We start from the raw sequence: 21,957 nt of genomic DNA on the forward strand, positions 1-21,957 counted from the left end.
AACATCAGAAATTTGCTGTATTAGCTGTCCTTGCATTTCTGTTGAACTTTGTAATAAGGCCTACTATGTGAATTTAAATGCAAAGCCTGCATATTTTGTTGTGGTGGCCACTAAAATGAACACAGCAAACTGGGTGGCATAGTCAGAGTGGTTTATTCTAAGGTATTTCTCTTCCAGTCACGCCATTAGAAAGTGGTGAAGTGTTGATAGGTTGCAGGAAGTCATATTTAACTGTTAGTTTAGGTGGTTTTGGCTGCAGTTGAAGTAAGTTAGTACCTTCCAAAATTCTGAAGATCTCAGTGCAAGCAAGTAGTTTGTTTCAGACTGATTTCAACAAAGGATAAAAATGTTTATTTAGGCTGTTGCTCTTTGAGAAGAATTAGGGAACAAGACTGTAAGAGCCGTGAAAGTAAGGAAAAAGAAGCACTGAAGAATGTCGCAAGATACTGCAAATGCTGTTGTATCATGTATCAATAATGGGAGCATTATGTGATTTAAACAACAGGAAAATAAAAACGTTGACATTTCAGTGGTATATAGACTATAACAGTCCTAAAGCATCATGCCTTCTGGAGAAGGAGGTTTCTGTACGGTATTAATAGTGTATATAGTAAAGTGTAGTTCAGCATCCCAGAGAAAGGTGTTGCTGCAAATCAATACAACAATACCATTTTTTTTTTTGTTTGTTTGTTTTTTGTTTTTTTTTTTTTTGATGTTGTTTAATCTGCAAAACAATGAAGGAACTGAAATTTTAATTTTTGTGATGAGTTCAGTAGCTGCTTAGCAGCCCCATGTATCTCAAAATACAAACTGGTAAGCAGAGGCATAACCTTAGTGTGATTTGCACACTGCCCTGGGTACATTAACTTCTTTCTTGCCTGTGAATGCTGTTTAAGTATTTCTCTTAAGCTTTCTCTATTTTCTTATCTATATTTAGATTCTATTTTCTTATTTGTATGTACATTGAGAAATTCTCATGGCAACTGTTATGAATGTATTTGTGGATGTTTCTGGTACACCCATTGTGGACACACAGGAAATAAACAGATAAATAAAGAGGGTTTGAAAGCCTTTTGCTTGAGCAGTCTTCTGAGAAACGATGTCCAGTAATAACTGGTAAAAAAAACTACAGTAGGTAAAAGATGTAATGCTGGCCCAGATCTTGCAAATACTGTGATAGATTCCTATAGATTCCTGGCACAGTGTAGTGGAGAGTTGGTGTCATCAGCATGTGCTGACCTGAATCAGGGAAGCAATTCAGGTGCTGTCAGACCTCTGTAGCTGCTGCATTGTAGTGAGGTTCAATAATGAAGTAAGGTTCTGCCCATGTGAAGCTCTGAAAATGACTTGTATATTGAAATATTAACTCCCTGATAAAAGGAGATTGTCGGATTTTTTTTTTATTTATTTTATTTTTTATTTTTTTAGTGAACACATCATTAACATGGAATACAAGACAAGGAGATGCTTTTAAAAGCAACAGTGTTACTTCAGTTAGTACACCTACCTTTTGACACTTCTGCTTTTTATGACTGGAGTGTAGTACAGTGTTATGCTTTAATTTGTTTTAGTGAAACACAGTATTTGAGTAGAGGCATGGCCTATAGTCAGAATTTGAATATCAACATATACAACCTAGCAGGTTCCCTAATTGTACGTAAGAGGATGGTGGTTATAATGGAAAATATTATCTGTCAGCGTTGCCTCCACCTAAGTGCTGTTTATGTGAGCATTCTGTTGAGAGTTCAGCCTATAATATTTATATTTCTACAGAAAAAATTATATAGATTAGTGGTAAATGAATGGAAAAAAAAAAAAAAAAAAAAAAAGAAGATTCACATAGGCTATTGCTTTGTTTCTAGAATCAAATGTTCTGTGAAAAGGCAGCTCCAGTGTGGTCTAAGTTCCCTTTCTTATGTTTCACCAACACAGAAATGAAACTTAAAGATAGAAGTGTTTTGTTGTTGTTGTTGTTGTTGGGTGGGTGCGGTTTTGGGTTTGTTTGTTTGTTTTTTAAAGGATGGTTGAGAATTTCTTTGCCAATTTCTTTAATACATCAGTAGGAGTAGTAGAAAAGTACACTTTTCTTAGATTTAGTCTCCTAATTTTCATATAAGAGTTTTTGTTTTATTAAACTTGAAGTGATCTTAGACATTACTGAGATTTATGCCAGTGAGAGCACTGCACATGACCAGATCCAGCTTCCCTTAGCAAGAGTGCGTAGTGGCACTGGCTAGATGAGCCAGCAGCATTGTAGGATGGTGTAATGTTAGCAAACATTGGCAGTCATTGTGTGCTGCTGGCAGGTAGAGATCATCACAGTTCTCCTGTTGATGTGAACCTCCAATACTCTAATGAGATGATCAGGTAATGGTTATTCTTTACTGAAATTGCATATTGCTGGTGTATTTTGCCAAGGATTCAAGGTTACCCTTCTAAAAGATACTGAGAATATTCCTGTGGACTTAATTCAGCTTTTGATAAAACATCAAAGGCGTATCCTCTGCAAAGAGCAAGGGACGCTCAGAGCCTCACCAGGGCTTCATCATCCCCGACTGTCCTGGGCCATAAAGTCGGGTTTAGTGGTAGGCACCCTGCCATGCCATACCATTTTTTTCAGGTATATGACTGCCAGTAAACAAGTGACTCCTAATTTACACTTCTAAGGAAAAAGTTTTTTGGAAATGCTTGTCATTACAGAAAAAAGCCCCCGGTAGATGGCGCATAGACACGCTGTTTATTGTCCCTGCCAGTGCTTCCCAATCCCGTTTGCCTGTTCTCTGACAATTTCATGCAACATTGGGTACAGTAGCTGCTCTGGCAGTACCACCAGTCAGCAGCACCTCGCTGCCCTTGGAGGCTGGCCTTGCAGCTCCTCACCCTGCCCAGCTGCTGGTGTCCTACCTCCTGCTGGCCAGGTTGCAGGAGTGAGACCAAAGCAGAGTGAGAACATTTGAAAATGCAGTGGGGGTCAGGGGATGCATGCCTTTATGACAGATTCTAGGGCTGAAATGTGGTGGTGAGTGAGGAAGCAATCGTTAGGATCACAGTCTGGGATGCTTGTGTCTGTGACAGGAGGATGGGGAGATGGGGAATGAAAGCATGCTTCCTTCTAGTGTGTTGTATGCAAGACCCCCCAGCATCTGCTGCCATCCAAGCAAGCCAAGTCTGGAAAATCATGATGTGTTACAAACTGCATTATTTTCTTTGCTTTATCTTGATTTTGTGCTCACTTCACTCACACTTGGTTTGATGGCTTTTTTTCATCTCTTGACTGGAAAGACCTTCCTACTTCTTTTTCTAAAGACATGACTAGACTTCATGGCCTTGTATGCAGTAGGTGTGTTAGTTGCAGGAATTCAAACAATGACAGGGTTTAATAATAAGCTGAAGCAACAGTATTGACAAAATTTTATTGGATCAGATAGTGTAAAAAGTCCATCTATTAACACCTCATCTGATAGTAATCCAAAAAGCTAAATTCCTTCCCCCCCTTTTTTTTTCAGAAACAAACAAAAAAAGTGCTGAAATAATAGATGAAAAAGAATACTTGATGACTTTTGCTTCTCATATGATGAAGTAGGCTGATGATAATTCAGTTCATGCAAAAAAAAATGAAAACTTCTAATGATCTAAATGTTTGGGATGTAGCTGCTGAACATACTAGCAGCCATGGAAACCGTCTGTCATGGTTTTGACCGGGATAGAGTTAGTTTTCTTTACAGAGGCTTCTATGGTGCTATGGTTTGGATTTTTTTATGAAAACAGTGTTGATAACACACCGATGTTTTAGTTGTTGAGGAGCAGTGGTTACACAGAGCCAAGGACTTTTCAGCTTCTCATGCTGCCCTGCCTGCAAGGAGGCTGTGGGTGCACAAGGAGCTGGGAGGGCCAGGACAGTGGATCCCAACTGACCACAGGGGTGTACCGCACTATATGATGTCCTGTTCAGCAATAAAAGCTGATGTGAAGAAGGAGGATGAGCAGGGACATTTGGGGTGGTGCTATTTGTCTTCCCAAGAAACCATTCCAAGTGATGACCCTTGCTTCTTGGAAGTGACTGAACACCTGCCTACCGACAGGAATTTGGGAACCTTATCTCAACCCATGATTTCTCGCACTTTTATCCTTCCAACTCTCTCCCCCATGCCACCTGTGGAGTGTGAGTGAGCAACTGTGGTGCTCAGCTGGGAACATTTTGCTAACATCTGTGACCATGCGCCCAGGCTGGCAGATGGCCAGGGCATCGCTGCTGTTCCTGTGTGGCTCTACTGGACAGGCTGGGGCTCCAGAGTGAACTCAAGTCAGAAGGATGGAGACCTGTGGGTGAGCCCACATGGGAGACGTACACCCTGAAGCATCTCTGACCATGGAGGAGCCAGCTCTGGAGCAAGTGCACCTTTAGGCATCTGTGGCTGTGGAGATGTCCGTGCCACAGCAGGTGCACCTTGCAGTGTCCATGCCCGTGGATAAGGCCATGACAGAATGCACCTCAAACTGTCTGTGGCCGTGGGTGAGAGCACAACACAGGAGGTGTCTGAAGGGGCCCCTGAAGGTCCCATGTCACCATGCTAGTGCAGGTACACCTTGAGCTGTGGCTGTGGCTGTGGATATGTCCATGCCACTGCAGGCAGGGAGCTGTGGCTGTGGACAAGGCCATGCCGCAGCAGGTAGGCCTCTGAAGATGCTGTGGCTCCTGGGTAAGTGTTCATTGTGGAGGTGTTCATTGCAATGTCAAACCCTATGGCTTGGTCCAAAGGCATAAAGGGTAGAGATTGTAGTGGATATGCCTTCAAACTGCTGCAACCCATGATTTGAGCTGCATTTTATAGGGTGCGCTATAGGAGAAACCCTCTGCTGCTAGCCAGGCCAGGGACAAGGGGAGGAGCTCATTGCAATGCGGAACCCTGCAGCCTGGTCGGAGGGGACCAAGGATGGAGCTTTTGATGGATATATCTTAAAATTGTTGTAACCCATTCAACCCAATATGAGTCACATGTTATAGGAAGTCCTATAGCAGGAACCACTCAAACCAATGGAGGATGTCTCACAAGAAGCAGTGCAAGTGCAACAGTGAACCAACTTAAGCTGGCCTTGGTGCCCAGTAACTCCATGCAGCACACCACCTCTCCTGCCCTGAGCAGCCACCACAACAGGTAGAATCTAAGTCATGGACTGAAAAAACTCAGTGGACATTTTATGAAAAATTTAAGGGCATTTCATGGGGGTCGTCCATAGACTAAGTGAACAATATCTGTGTATTAATTGAAGGGAGGTGATTATTAAAGGGTGTGGTACTTAGCTGCCTGCTGGGGTTAAACCACAACACCCTAGTTTTGTGTTTCTCTACAGGTGCTTTTTCCCACGTGACAAATTATTTTTGAATTATCCTTTTGTCCTTGTTTACAAAAAAAAAAAAAAAAAAAAAAAGAAAGTGGAAACTGCAAAATTAAGAGTTGTGTGAGATTGAGATGTTATATGCATTACTGCCGCCTCAATTTGTGTGGCCAAATTTGGCAATCAAAGAAGGTACCACATGAGCTGTTAAGATAAAGCCTGTACTATTTTTATAGCATAAACGTTGAGGTAATGATTTCTTCTTGAATAGTTAGCAGTTCTGAAGATACAGCTAGTAATAGAAGCATGGTCCTGTTGTCAAACAAAAAAAAACAAACAACAAAACCAACACCCCAAGCCCAATTAACCATACGCTGCAGTAAAGGAAGAGAAAGTCCTATACCTTCGATTGGGCCTGCAGTGAACAGAAAGATGGGTGTGAAACCTATTTATTGCCAAAACTTTTGTCCTGCTGTCTCTACATCCAGACAATGTACAGAATGGTTAAGGGAGCTACTTGCTTATTTTTCATTGCTTACTTTTCTCCTCCTTTGCTTGTAAGCTGCTAGAAACAGACTCATAGTTAGAAAACACATAGCACTTCATGAAGGCTTTAGAAATTAAACAACGAAAATGATGGTTATGGTTTTCAGAAGCAATATTTTGAGAAACAAGAGACCTAACTTCTGTGGACAAGTAGCTCTTCTAATGACAGGCAATCTATAATGCAGGTTTAAGCTACCTGAAAACAATTGCACGTGATAGCAGTGACCTTCTACTGGTAAAAAACTGCAAATGGAGTTTTTCCTCCTCTACTCCTTTTACAGAGGAGTTAGAATGCAGCTGAGCTGAGAGAGACCATCTCAACATGTGTGAAGAAGACATAAGTAATGTCTCCTGTCTGTTCTGCAGTGAGTCTGGACAGCACAGAAAATGCACAAACTGGTGTTTATTTCATGGCATCTTAAGAAAAATGTGGTTTTTATTAATATCTAAACTAAATTTCTGGAAAAAAAAAAAAAAAAAAAAAGAGAGAGAGAAAATAAGGTTCTTTATATACCAGTTTTGAGTAATATCAAAAAAAAAAAAAAAAAAAAAGTAATCTAGAGAGGCCAGGATACTAAAGTAAATATTTCAGCTCATTTCTGATGCATAGCTTTCAAAGGTGCTGAGGCCCTTGACTCCAACTAGAGTAGGTAAGAAATGCGTGTGAAGTGCTCCAAGAAAAATCAAGCATTGGGTGTTTTGTGTCAATTGTGTGTTTATTTTATCTCAAATTAAGCTCTCAAAAAATAGGCGTATCAATTAAAATTGCATGGGTCTATTAAAAAATGTTTAATTGTTCTTGATTTTTCACTGTTGACACAACGAGATTGCAAATGGCCTGTCAGAGGGCAGGTTGCACATCTGGAATTTCTTGCATGTTAGTAAAATATCTATTAAACCCACAGCTGGATTGAGCACTGGAAACAGTTTAGAAGGAGTGATCAAGTTTCAACAGACGCACGCAAGTGCGCAGAAATAAGGCAGTGCAAAGCATTATCTTGCCTCGTCCAGTATCTCTGACACTCAACAGTTTTCTTGAGACCAACACACATGCCGGATCACTGTTATGAGTGATTTGTAACCAAGTGATAACTAAGTTGAAATTACAAGTAGGTAAGTGGCGCTAGCTTTATCTTGGTGACGTAAAGAAAGGATGGGTGTGGTGGGTAAGTTCTGTCCAAAAAAGTTTCTAATGTATTCTTCCTAAAGCAATTGTTTTCCAGTTAATAAGAGTGTATTAATAGTAGATTTCAATACTTTCTTTCTAAGTTTTTCAAACCTTTCTCCAAGATCTCATTCTGCTGTAGATCTTTGCATGTTCTTCCCCTAAACATGTCTGTATTTGTTTCCATTTTCAAATTTAGTTTTAATAAAGTTTTATTCTTTTTATTCTTCCATTCCTTGCTTCAGTTGACTTACGCTGTTTACCTGTAGATACCCTTCAGCTCACTGGAAATGGAGAAACAAGCTGTGGCTGCGTTTCAACAACTGAATCCTAACATTTTTGTCTCCAAGGCAATGATTTAATAAAGACTGCCTAAACTGAATTGCCTCTTCTACCCAGAATTCATCTACAGAAACCATTTCTGGCTTCTGTTTCCCCTTTCAATGAAGCCCGAGTTCTGCTTATTGCAGAAGCAGTGAAATCTGCACCAAGGCCAAGAGAAGCATACCAGTCAGGAAACATCGCTTTGCAACACAACCACAAGATACTTACTAAAAATGGCCATCTAAAAGAGTCAAGCTGCAAGTGAAGGTGAAAAGTACAGTAGTGGTGCCTGCTTAGAGCCAAACTTATTGGTAGTTGTACGTTTTCCTTACTAGTCAAGTACTTAAGGGGTAAGAGGGAGATATATCCAGGGTGCATGTGTGTATCGGCAAAATATCATCACAGGTCAAGAAGTGACATCTGTTCACATCTTAATCCTTGGTTTCACAGACTTTAAAACTGTGTTTCATTGTGGTGAGGTGTGCTCCTCCTTGCAGATGTGGCTTGTGGCTTGCATGTATTCAATAACCAGGTATTGACCCTAATGTGCTCCCAACCTTGCCACCTCCACCTGTCTAAACCCTTCCATCACCGTGCTGGGGGGACGGCGAAGTGACCCCATCTATTCCCACGCGTGCAAAGGGCAGTGTGTGGGTGTGCAACACCAACACCACGGCTCCACAGTGACAGGGGCTGGGGGTGTTTGCGGGGATGCTCAACACTTCCCACAGGTCTTCGCCCGCAGGTGCGAGGCGAATTCGCCACAGCAAATTCTCCCGGTCCAATTCCCGCTTTCTCCACTGATCCCCTCCGGATCCTTCGGAAGGATCCGGGAGGGAGCAGGGTCGGGAGCGGGGACTGCGGGGCGCGGCGGGGTCGCCGGAGCCCCCCGTCCCGGGGGAGCGGGGCGAGAAGCCGTCGGTGCGGAGCGGCAGAGCCCTCCCACTGGGGCCGATTTCGGTAAGGAAGGTAAATGCGGAAGTTGCCACCCAAGAGCTGTCAGACGGCCGCCGGCTCCGTAGCCCGCAGCATGCAATAAGTAGTAGCATTAATAACAATAATAATAATAAGTAATAACCCAGGCGCCCGACGTGCGTGCAGCCGGCTTCTGCCCTCCTCGGCGGCCGCATGGCGACTCTGCCCGCCGCAGAGAGGAGGGCGTTTGCCCTGAAAATCAACAGGTGAGAGAGAGACCCCCGCGGTGGGACGGGACGGGACGGGACGGGACGGGACGGGGCGGGTCGGAGCCCCCCGGTCGCGGAGCCGCCTGCCCGCCGCTGGCAGCCGGGCTCTGCCGCCGCCCCCGAGCCTGCCGAGGGCAGGTGGGGGCTCCTCTTCTTCCTCCCTCTCCTCCTCCTCCTTCTCCTCTTTCTCCTCCTTCTCCTCTCCGCACGCAGTGGCAAAAAGATCTGAGGCTGAAAGCGTCGCACCTGGCAAAAGGAGGGTTTATGTAGGACGTCCGTACTGCGGTAGTATACCTCTGTGCGCCTTTTTTTTTATTTTTTTTCCTTTTACCCTTTCACCTATGAAAAGAAAAAATCCTTCTGATTAGAAATAAATGTATCCTTCTCTCCCCCGTTGAATCGAGTGCGTGAGTTAGCTGTTGAACACCAAACTCTGAGCTTGCAGACTGCTAGACTCTGGTGTCTTTTCCCAGGCAAGTGGTGACTCTCAGCTGGTCTCTGCTCTGCAGCAGCAGTAGGAAAGCAAGACAATTATTTTTACACTGTTAAAGGGAAACACGGGCCAGCTTTTCAAGAGCATTGTTGTTTGAGACAAAATCTCTGTTTCCAGGGTGTCGATGTAAGTACAAGGTAACTGAGTTTGCTGACACGTAAAAGAGCAAATAGCACAATGGTAATACATGTATAAACTGAGGATAAGGCCAATCTCTGAGCCAGAGAGAAAAGTATGCACAGAAATTCCACCTCCCTGGCAATTTATTGGAAGACTTGGGTTTTCAGTTACAGAGGATAAAATTAGCTCCACTGCGATATGCCTTTCCCATGGCAGAGTACACATCAGTGTACCTTTCCTTGTCCCTTGAGAATTCATTTTAAATTTATGGGGAATATACACAAGGGTGAGATATCATATTGAGAAGCCATCAGATGAGTGGTTCCCTTCAGGGTCCTGCCGTGTTTTCTGATCATTTGGAAGCTTGTTTGAATATACTGTAACTGGCTGATATTTAGAGGGCTTGGATTATTTTTTTTCTTCCTATTTTTAGGGTCAGCTTTCTGGCAGCTTTTCCCAGCTGTGATGATGGTCACTGTATGCCTGTGTGACTAAAGCCTTGCAAAGCAGTGCAGCACTACCAATTAATCTGGCATTGTTTTACAAGGGCTGACAAAAGTTTCACTAGTAAGAACTGTTGTTAAATTAAGCCATTTGGATTTTATTTGTATTTATTTTTATTTTGATCTGATAGCAAAATATTCAGTATTTTTGGTAGTAAGTCAAATGCTCAAATATGTTACTCATCATGTTCTGGCTGCAATTACATTTTAGCAACCTGCATGTTTATTTGGCAAGAAAGAATGTTCTCTTTTACACTTTGGTAGGAATTATGTGTATTTGCTAGCAGAACATCATGTTTCCCTTTCTTCAGAAGGACCAGGCCATTTTTGCATGACCCAAGAGCTTTTTTTTTTTTTTTTTTTTGAATCTTCAAAATAAGAGGAATATAAAGTCACTGTCTAAATTTACTTGTCTGTGCACAAAAGGCTGTTCTACAGCTATAAAATTGTGTTCCCCTTTCTTCAGAGTTCCTGACATTACTTCTTCAAAATACAACTCTTAATGAAAGTTGGTCATTACTGGCAAGGCATCATTTACAAGAGCTATTACATTGTCTGTATAATTACTCTCCATCCATTACAAATACACATGCAAGCTCTTCTCTTTCTTGCTCTTTCTCTCACCAGTGGCTTGACTAAGCTATACAGTTTTCAGCAAGGACCAGTAGAGTTTTACTGGTTCCTAAGTACAACAACACTGGCTGTCTCCATGATCTTATGGGTGAGCCTTTTGTGTTTGTGGAAAACATGGTAGACATGCAACCATCTTACAAGCTGTGCTGACCAAAGTTCTGTAAAAAAATAGCACTGACATAATCCAAAATGTTGTGTTAGTGCTCTGGTGTCATGATTTAAAGTAAGCATGAGTCCTTGATCATGTGCAATGGGGCTTGCAGATGCTTCAGGAATGATTATTACATGACAAGCATCACAATTGTTTAAAATAAGGTCAAACTTTAAAATCAGGCTTTAAAATAAGTACGGATTTGTAGGCTGCATATGCAACCTGCATAACCCACATAACCACGTCTTCCTATCATTTTATTTTTCCTTCCACCCATCCTGTGTTTGTTGCCCCAACCTGTTGCTTCCTGCCTTTTTTAATCCTGCAAAGACTTGCACATGTGTTTTTAATGCACGCATGTGTGAGTAGTTCCTTCTGTTTTAATGGGATAACTTTTATATATAACAATGTTCATCTTATATGCAGAGTGAAGGAGCAAGCCCTTAAATTAGTGTCCCTCATGGTAGGCAACATTCTTAAAACCTACTTGTGTACTACCTAGAGTTGAGTGGCTGAAAACTGAGCAAGACCACAGAAAACATCCTATTCAAATAATATTTGTTACTGTTACATGAGAAATTAAATTTGTTTACAACTTAGACTTCATTTCAAAGAATGTATAAAGGTATCACTTAAAAGAAAATTAGCTATATGTGTCTTTCCAAATGGCTTCCTGCACAAGGCAAAGGAAGGGGAATAAAACCCTCCTAACTGTGCACTACTGGGAGATGTTTTTGGTGCTGTCTGAGAGTGCTAGGGGTACAAAGTTTTCAGAAACCACCATGGAACATGAAAAAGCTGTTTGTCCATGCTGAATTGAGTAACTCCTAGATAATAACCTAAAGGTACCTGGACTGCATGTTGTAAATGTTTCTATTTTTCAATCACAACATTTCTAACCAGAAACCAAGAAAAGTGATTAAAAAAAAATTATTAAAGTACTGAAGAAAGCAATTCTGCTGAAGAAAGAAATAATTAGCAAAAGTGTGGGCTCTAACATGTAGCAATTGAGCAATGTATGTCTGAGAGGCAATATAAGCTGAATTTTAAGCAGCTTGCCTCAGCAGTGGGTTAGGATAAACATAACATTCACTAAAGAGATTTCTATTTTTGTTACTTTTATTTAGCTAGTATAGTTTATTATTTTATCTTCCAGATAGATCTTTCAGTAGTAGTACTTTGTTTTGACTTCAAGTGAATAAAATTATGCTTTAGGCACCTACCTGAACAATCAAAACATTTCAACAGATACATTACAAAACAGAAAGCTATATCAAAAGCAGCACTACAACCCCTTAACATATCACTTAACTTCGTCATGTGACCCATGCATTTAAAACCCTTGCAATAGACATACTTCTGAACTCTCTCTGCAGACCACCAATGTTTGCATTTGCAAGGGATATAAAACATTATTAGTATTTAGTCCTACCATTTAATTTCTGTGCTCTTGAAATTGTCCAGTTGCCAAACTTTTTTTTTTTTTTTTTTAACTTGTTTAGTTTTTAAGAAGTATACTTAAGGATGAGTTTAGAGTCATAGACCTATATTTAAAAAATATATAAATTAAGGCAAACCTTTGGCTCAAGAAATCCTATTGAAAATAAAATTTAAGGTTACAGTCAAAACCTTATCTCATTCTCAAATAGTACCATGAACTCTACATTAATAACAACAATACATTAAAGTTACTCCTACCTGACACAATAAAGCCAGCTTAACCTCTTGTATTGTACAGAGTCTTATCTCTGAAGGTTCAGAAGAAATTACCTTAAATGGCAAAGCCTAGTGCAGAGGGGTCAGGTACAGCACAGAATGGTTCCAGTGGCAGAACAGGCCATTTCCTACCTATACGGACAGCAGATTTCTGTTCACTGCATCACCTTGATAGGGTTGAAGCATGTATCTTTTGATTGAATTTCAATAGAACTCTTACTGAATGGATATAGTAAACTGATAATTACTTAGAATAGTTTTCCAGACTTCATTGCATAGGCCAAGACATTTCTTTTCATTATTTTTTTGTTCGTTTTATTTTAAATATATTCAATAAGCTGCAGAGAGATCCTCAATTCTTTTATATTCTGTATGTACAACAGGCTCATGTGGTAAGTATAAAGATGCACTTTTCAAAAACTCAGAAATTTTCCTTCATAAAGTATTGCATGATAGAAACCTCAATAAAATAACAGTATGTTAATAGTTAAGACGGGGTTTTTGCTGTAAACCTAAAACACAAATTCATGGCTTCTCAACTTTTAAAAGCTACTTGTTATCTACTTCTTATCAAATATGACCTCTGAACCATTGTCTGAGCATATGTCAGGACAGTGGTAGTATTAAAAATCCTGTATTCATTTTTACTGAGTCAACCTAATTCAGGAAAGAGAGTCACAATCAACCTAATTCAGGAAAGACAGTCACAAGGGAAAAGCACACTTGATCAAAGCTCTGAATCCTGTTTTACTCAAATGAGTTGCACAATGGGAATCTGAGTGATGACAACTCTGATTAATAAGCCCTTGCAAGCTTATATTCAAAAGAGTTTTTTCAAGCAATCAAATAGTAATCTGTCTGAATTGGTCTGAGATCCAAAGCATAAATATACATATAAGTATGGCTTTTAAGAGAAGCTAAAAAAAAACTAATCTGTAATTACTATGGCAACAGATTGCTTTTTATGTACTACATGTGTGAAATAAGTGGTTTTATATTTCGTGTGGAGAATATTAAGCAGTAATAACAAAGATAAAAATGGCATGTACATAAGTTTTGTATCTTATGTGTAACAGCTTCTTACTAACAGTTTATATTAAAATGACAGTTTTCATAGACTTCCATGAAATTAAATGAGAAGATGACTTTTGAAATTGCTTTGATTTGCATATGCAGGGAGCATAAAGAACAGGCTATCATCTTGCTTCTGCATGCTAGTTTTGTTTGACAGCCTTTTAATTTGGCTATAGGAAATATTTGGGCAGTTGTCTTTAGAGGTTATCACTACACTGTTTTCACCTTTCATTAATTTTTATATTCTTTTTTTTTTTTTTTTTCATTTTTTCATCTGGGTTCAACATGCATTTTTTTCTCAATTGCCAGAGCATGTATAACCTATTCCCAGTTTACAGGGTAGAGTGTGAACCGATCAAATTATCAGCTCATTTTTTTTGCAGTATCACACAATGGCTGATGTTGAAAGGGGCCTCTGGGGATCATCTGGTCCAAGCCCCCACACTCAGGCAGGGTCAATTACAGCAGGTTGCCCAGGACCGTGCACAGACCACAGACCATGTCCTTCATCAACCTGCTGGCAATACTTTGCTTAATGCAGCCCAGAATGCCACCAGCCTTCTTTGCAACAAGAACACATTGCTAGTTTGTGTTCAGCTTGGTGTCCGCTAGGACCCTCAGGTCCTTTTCTGCCAGGCTGCTTTCCAGCTGGGTGGCCACCAGCATGTCCTGACACCTGGGATTGTTCCTCCTCATGTGCAGGACTTTGTACATCTCCTTGCTGAACTTCATGAGGTTCCTGTCAGTCTATGTCTTCATCCTGTCCGGGTCACTCTGGAGGGATGGCAGCAAGACATGGAGGGTCTGGTGTACACAAAAGCAAGCCACTTCTCCCAGTTTGGTGTCATCTGCAAACCTGTTGAGGGTACACTCTGCCCCATCTGTCTTGATCATTAAAGATGTTAGACAGGATTGGAAGCAGCATTGACCCCTGGGGTACACAGCTCGTTACTGGCCTCCAGCTAGACTGCAGGCCACTGAGCTTCCTCTGTGCCCAGCCGTTCAGCCAGTTCTCAAAGTACCTCACCGTCTGTTCATCCAACACGTAATTTATTGGCTTTAGACATGTTTCCTTTATACATATGAAAAACCTGATTTCTGAAGAATTACTTCTTCCCAGGAAAGGACACTCTTTTCTTCCTGACTTACTGCAAGCTGGTTTGCCCTATTTTTATATATATTTTTCAAGTTATCATTGTTTTTGTGTCTTCTGGATTTGTATTCAGCACAAGGAATAGATTGCACATGCATCTAGAGCAGGAGTGCAGAAGAGATGACAGGGAAGTCTGCTCCTTCATGTGCTATTCACAAAGGCCAATCCCTGCTGTAGCCTCTGCATATAGGTTCTTTACCGTCCATCCCACTGCTTCCTGGGTTCTGGACAATCTGAGTGAGCAGAAAAATTGAGGAGGACTTCTGACCACAGTTTCATCCCTGTTGTATCAGCTATGACTGCTCACTGCATGTGAAAGGCTAAGCAACATCCATTAGATGTCTCAGGTGGCTCTTTCCTTAGGTATTGTATCCTGTCTCTCTTATTTGGGACATGTTTACAGGTACTCTTCCACTCCAAGGGGGAGATGTAACCTGCAGGAACAATGACCTAAATCTACCATATAGTTAAAAATATTAAAGCAGGCTTGGTAGGGATCCTGTCTATAGTAAGTAGTTCTGCAGTTAATAGAGGGAACTTCTTAATGCCTGTGTGTTTATCTTTTCATCAGCCCTGAAGATAATTCATTTGCCTTTGCTAGGGTGTTTCCAGTGAGTAGTCAAACTGGACTAAATCTACATCAGTGCACTGCTTCTAAACTTGCTTTACAGCCATACTTGAGCAAACGACAAATGTAGGTGGTGCAGTTTGGCTGGTCATTATGTGTAATATAACCAGTATCAGCTGATTTGCATATAACATTTTTGCAATTAATAGTCGTTGCATTTAAGTGCAACTATATCAAAGCCTGTATGCATCCACACAATCAGACTGCACCTGGGAGTGAGCTGTGCTGTAGACCATATGAGCTAGTACCTAGCTGGAGGCCACAGGAGAGACAACTGCATGTAAAGACAAACATGGTTATAAAGTTTTTCTCAAATTCCCATAAACATGTTATAGACTCAGATTAGATTGCAAGCTGTCAGATTTTGTACAAGCACAGAGTTAATGAAAAGCAAACAATTTGCAAAAACACATGTGCCCATGCAACACCATGTGAATCCTTTAGAAGTACTTGATCCTGGTGGGAACTGTGAACATTGGTTCTGACAGAGATGGATTGTAAATCAGTTACAGCAGTGAGTTTACAAAGTGATCAACATTATATACCAAGATCATGCCATAGGATATAAACTCATAGTGCTGAGATAAATGTCTATAAGTATCCATTCATTGTTTCAAAGATAAGATTATTCAGAACACTCTTATTAGATTTGACATCCTGTTGTCCATTACAAAGACTAAATGCACAGACCTTTCTTATGGTAATCTGTGCAAAAGACTACATTTCCTGCTTGGAAAAAAATAATAATAATAAAAAATAAATAAACATATATTTAAAAAAAAAAAAACACCTTTTAGGAAGTAGAATAGAAAGAGTAAGAAAATGCCATTCTCCTACTTTTTGAGGATGCTAATGACTTTTGTACTTTTGTACTGTTTACCCTAAACTTTATGATTACCTTTTCTGGAGTGGTCTGCCTGCTATAGAACCAAGGTAATAGCAGCCACTTGTCAGCAAACAGCCTCTGTAGAAACAAAGCCTTTCGAGAACATTTGGCCATGCAAGCAGAATACTGTTGTTACTGTGGAGACAGATGTTATTGACAGCTGTTGTTAGCTGGAAGGTAATCTCTTCATCTGACTGGGTATACAAATTGTCTTTAAAATACAGCTATTTTCTATAACAGTTGTTGAAGACTGGATTTATATTGTACATATATCTGTGCAGTCACTAAGCCAGACATGATAATCTGTGCTGCATGATTAGAATACTGTGGGTTTTGGTTTATCTCTGGAAGATGAGCAAGAAATGGACTTTAGGCTCTGCACAAAAGCTGCATTTAGAATCCATTTCAAAAATCTTATGTCACTCTCAGACTTCAAACATTTACATGTGTTGGGAAGTCTAAGCTGCAGTCTGAGATGAGGTTCGTTTTTTGTGGCACAGGAAATGCTAAGTTTACATACAAAAAAAAGTGAAGTTGCAAAAGAGAAACATCTTTACGTCCACCAGTTTCCACATATGAACATTCCTGATTTTACCTTTCCAGGTATTTTGAATTTTCAGACATGATTTTCTGCAAAGAATATTTAATGTTGTATTTCATTAAAAAGAAAAAAAGAAGAAAAAAAAAAATGAAACCTATCTTAGGCTTTATGGTCATTAAAACTATTGTACGTGAGCATAGCTGAGCATCGTTTTCTTTATTTCTATTCTAACTTCATTACCTCTTTTTTTAAAACAAAAACAAAACAAATCAAAACAGATAACTGTATTGTTTGTAGCAGCAGGTAAATTCTACTCTCTGAAAAGCGCTTACTAGATACCATACCCATCCTGAATGTTTGCCACCAAGAATGCAGTTACAGCAGAATAGATCTAGGACTAAACCAGCTGTTTAGCCAAATTCACCAAAAAAAAACAAAAACAAAAACAAAAAAACATGTCAACAGCATTTTTTCTATTGACCATTGTAGAGCAATACCTTCATGTGATAAGTCATGCAGTTACCTAACTCCAACAATAATGACCTTGAGATTTTATATAAAAGAGTTAGCACACCTGGTCTCAGTATTAATATTTTTACCTAAAGTCAAGCAAACTGGATTTGGTATGAATGAATTTTATTTCAGTAGTCACATGAGCTGAGCTTTACAATCATTATAATAACAAAATCTCATGTCCAGAACACCGTTAGAATAACGTTTAAGCTTTTCCAAAGCTTGACATTTTACAGATGAATTAAGAATTGAAATGCAGTTTTCATGATGCAACATCCCAATATGTGTGTGTGAGTGTGTATAGCATAATTTCTATAGAATTTGTACCTCTAGCAATAGCCAGCAAATACAAAAATATATTATTTTTAACATCTTTGTTGTTAATGTGCAAAATTCTTTGGACTTTTTTTATTTATAAGAGTGTGAGCAGAAGATCCGTCTTTCACATGTATCTTAGTTATTGCTCTCTATTCTGTTGAAATCAAAATTCTCTGTTCTAAAGATGGCAGTACGTCCCCATGTACTTGAAATTGTGCCAAGTCTTTCAGGTACACAGACCTAATAGAAGATCCTTTTGTTTTCCTTTACATTTAAAGCTATAAGGAAAAAAATATAAATTTTATTCTAAGAAATAACTAGGGAAAAAAAAAAAAACACTCAAGAATTTTATTTTTGTTACTGATCTAGTGTGTTAGCTTGGTGGGGCAAGATTTGTATGCTTTTATGTGTTATCCCAGTGCCAGCTCCAATATCAATCACTGCTTTTAGGCATATTTGAGAGGCAGAAGTTAGATAACCATCAGCATTATGAGCTTCCCATCAATACTGGGTCATAAAGAGCTTACATCTACAGTAAGACCCAGCAGCATCTTCCAGAGTGAGTTGTGGTAGCATAGGCCACAAGGAGAGGAGTTGAAGATGCCAGTCTAACAATATCAGTATAAGTCCCACATTATGTCATTAGCAACATCACAGCAGGGCTCTGCTGCTTCCTCATGAACCAAATGAAAGGTCACCCACAGAAAGGTCACACCAAAGTTCTACAGATCAGTATTCTTAGGAAATGAGGGGCCAAAATATTAACCTTTTTTTTTTTTTTTTTTTTTTTTTTTTTTTTTTTTTTTTCCAGTTCGGTGTTGTTTTCATTATCTCTTCCACTGGCTTGTGAAATAATTACATTATTGCAGTATGAAAGACTCATCTGTAATATGTTGTGAATTTGATTTGAAGTCCGTCATGAAAGATACAAAATACACATTCTTTCCTTCTTGATAAAAATAACAACCTTGGTCTTGGAAAGAAAAGAAGTGGCAAAATAACCAACCCTGTCATAGAAAAAATGGAAATTTCCCCAAGAATAACTTTAAAGTGCTCTTTAAAGTGCTCTGTATAATAATCTTTAATATCTGACATTCTTTCACTTACTATTAATAATTGTTGCTTAGGAGGAAAGTGGAAACAAAGTATGGCAACTAGTATAATTATGGGTTTCTATAAAATTGTGAGTATTACCGTAGCACTTTTGTAATGAAGTCTTTGTGAAGTTCGGGTGATATGCATGAGCTGAAAGATAAATCCTTACATTTATGCCATAATCAGCTTGTTTTGAGTTGGTAGAACTGTGCAGAACAAATGAAAATCCAGAAGGACACGCTGATGCTGTTCCATTACATTTCAGTCACAGTATAAAAGCTAGCACGTGTGATCACTAATGTTTTTGAAATTGCCCTTTTTGTTGTAGATGATCCAGGATTTTGGAAGCCATTTAAACAGTTCAGCAAAGAACAAACGTATAAACAAAAAACTAAGCACAGCCACAAAGTATTGCCCAGGAATACCCACACAGTCTTCTGTAGAGATCAGGGGACACTTGTTAGAACGCTGTTCTTCAGCCCTCTCAGTTGAAATGGCTATTTAGAGAAGCCCTAATGTGAGCTTTAGATACACAGAAAGTTCTCTTGAGACAACCATGGAAAATTATCCTTAGATGAATTGAGGTTAATCCCTTCAGAATGAAAGATTTGTGTACATAATGCAGAATGCCATCAGATTTTAAGCCAATGGGTGCATTTAAAAAAAAAAAAAAAAAAAAAGTTTCCATGCAGATTTATCTTCTGTTAGCATTGCTAATTAGCATCATGTGAAATATTCACTAGAAACTTTGTATCGAGTATATAAACTCTCATGATCAGTTTAAACCTATACTAAAATGAACAGGTAAGATTAATTTATATACCTTGCTTTCCAGGAGGTACCAGTATACTGTCACATGAAACGTTACACCTACAAACACTCAACCAGTCAAGAATGTACAATCTTTTCTCAAATGTTATATTTTGCATATTATCCACAGAACATCGTGATTAAAAAGCACATAAAAGCATGGTTCATCAGGGCCACATCCTAAGTCTTCTGTTTCTTTGCATGGCAAGAAAATATGGTTGTCCTTTTCCTCCGCTGCTAGGATTAGAAAATATTTATTATTAGTAGAGTATTATTATTGTTTGTATGCTTATGTCTGTCTCTTCCTGAGGGAGAAACAGCAAAGCCAAGCTGCAGTGAAAAATCTTCACTGAATGAATGGCATACATGACCCGGGACAAAAATAAAAAGTGACCTCTTGCCTGTTTTTCAATGTAACAAGCTGCCAGTGTAATGAAGTCAATTTCCTCTCCTAGACTTCTCTCTTCGTTCCTGCACCATCTCTTTTGGGAAGATTGTGGTTAAATTTCAGCCAAATTGAATAGGATCGTTATTGCCTTAGTTGATACACACTTAATGTGGTAGACCCCTAAGAAAGAGCATGCTGAAGGATGCACAGCCTACCTGAGTCGCCAATTAGCTGCTAGTTCAGATCAGCCACTGCTGTAAACAGTGAGTAGCAAAGCCAGCCTCTGGTGCCTTAAGGACTAATTATAAACTTAAAAGAACAGGCAGTTCCACTGGCAGCAAGAGAAGAACTTCTAAGCAAGGTTCCCATATTTGCTAGTTAAAGATCTGGATTGCTGCCCAAAACTCTCTGTGTTTGTATGTGGGAGTGGAGAAGACGGGTAGGTATTTGATAGCTTTTTCTCTTCCAGAATTTTTGGTTCCGTGTTTTTGAGTTGTAACTAGAGAAATTGTATGTTGAAGCCTCAGAAAAAGAACAAAAGCTAGCTGAGAAGCTTCTGCACCAGCAACAGATGGAAGGGATTACTTCTCAGGGTAGCTAAAGATTAACACTTTACCTGTTAAGCCAAACTTTTCACTATCTTACTTTATGATTCTCCCATCTATATACATTTATGTATAAATGTTTCTCCATCCTTGGAGGTTGTTCTTATAGTCCCTTTTTATTTCTTTTTTTTTTTTTTTTTCATCTTTTCTTGATGTCATATTATGTAGGCAGCTCTTGCAGAAGACCGTTCCTCAGAATCTGCTGACAGAGATCGTCAGGGTGTTAAAATTTTCTCTTCATACCCCATTCTAGTATATAATATTTAATTTTCTTTGGATAACTGGATTGGTAGGTGTATGAAGCATACTTTTAAGATTGTTTCCCATTACATACCTTCTGTTTTCCAATTAATAGATGATCTTTAAAACTATTCTCTTTGTGTTTTCTTTTCTCTGTAAATCCCTCATTTTGTGTTCAAGATTTTGTATGATATCTGTACTAGCAAAATCCTTACTGTCTCTTCTTTTAAACATGTTTCAAAGAACTACAGAACTAGCATAATGTGTATTCATATCATTTTAATTATAGAAGTTACCAGTGTTAAACCACAGTATTACATGTTAGAGAGAGAAAGTATATGACAATGTTACCTTCCTTTCCTGACCCCTCATCTAGGCCCAAGCACTACCCCAAACTTCCAGGTCCCCAAACCTGCAATGAGTTTTGTACTGAGACACATCTCAGAATTTGACCTACGAGTTAGATTTAATTTTAAAAACCCACAGGTACAGTCTGTTACATCAGTTGCAGTATTGGTTTAATATATTATACAAACTGTACTCTTTGCATTGGAGAGTATTTTTTCAATTAAAAGTTGAATTTTTCAACTTTTTTTTTCATCAATTCAGGAGAATTGCTAGAGGATTGTATCGATGAGTGACGCAGATGCTGTTAAAAATCTGATTAAGCAGAACAGCACTGGTATATTTTTTGGGCTATCTTGTAGTCATATTTGGGTGATTCAGAAAGTCTGGCGAGCTCCAGCTTTTTCAAGATTTGCACACCAAGGAGTACTGCATCATCGTTCATGAAGGGACACATCAATACAGAGTGAAGCAATGAATTCCAACTGACATTATTTTACGCCAACACTGTGGAGCAACCAACGATCGAAAAAAAAAAAAAAAAAAGCAGGAAAGCCTTAGGCTGCAATCATCTCCCATCTTTCTCTAGGTTTATACTGTCTTGCAACATAACATGGGACTACTGACTAACTGTGAATTCCACCATGACTTTTGTGGGGAATAAAAAAAAAAAAAAAAAAAAAACTCCTTCAAATCTACACTTTTATTTTTCAGGCGGCTTTCTCCTAAGGGAAAAAAAAAAAGAAAAAAAAAAAAAAGAAAAAAAAGGAGTGGAGGAGGAGAAGGGAGGAAGCAGGTGGAGGAGAGGAAGAGGGGAACAGGTACCAAAATTATAGCTCTGTAGAGCTGTAAGAGCTGCAGCAGCTGTTAATGCTGCTGGTGCCACTTCTGCTCTGTGAAAGGCTTGCAGCTGCTCAGCTGTTGCCTCTTGTTAGTTCTTGGTAGTCTTCACTGCAGTGCCAGTATGCTCTCATCACTGTGGCATCACCAGATAGCTTCTTCCAGTGTCCCATTACCTTTGAAGTGGGAACATTTTTCCCATTTGCTTATTAAATATTTTGTATTTTAGTTTAAGATTACTTTTTTTCCATTAATGGACATGAATTGCTCACTGTTTTCTTTATGGTTTGCTATCCTTAACATAGTTGGGGAAAACTGCTCTGTCTCCCCTCACTCATCTGTTTTGGAA

At 39.3% G+C, this 21,957-nt stretch overlaps 1 protein-coding gene across 1 annotated transcript in view; it reads left to right on the top strand.

The window, feature by feature from the left end:
- The first annotated feature begins 8,357 nt into the window (after positions 1-8,357).
- DOCK8 (dedicator of cytokinesis 8) overlaps positions 8,358-21,957 on the top strand; it is a 94,962-nt gene continuing 81,362 nt past the window's right edge. The window contains exon 1 of the mRNA XM_068666750.1: positions 8,358-8,553. Coding sequence (XP_068522851.1) covers positions 8,501-8,553 — 53 coding nt within the window. The 5' untranslated portion in view covers positions 8,358-8,500. The remainder of the gene's footprint in view (positions 8,554-21,957) is intronic.

Source organism: Anas acuta, chromosome Z (assembly GCF_963932015.1).
Source record: "Anas acuta chromosome Z, bAnaAcu1.1, whole genome shotgun sequence".
Classification (NCBI taxonomy): Eukaryota; Metazoa; Chordata; class Aves; order Anseriformes; family Anatidae; genus Anas; species Anas acuta.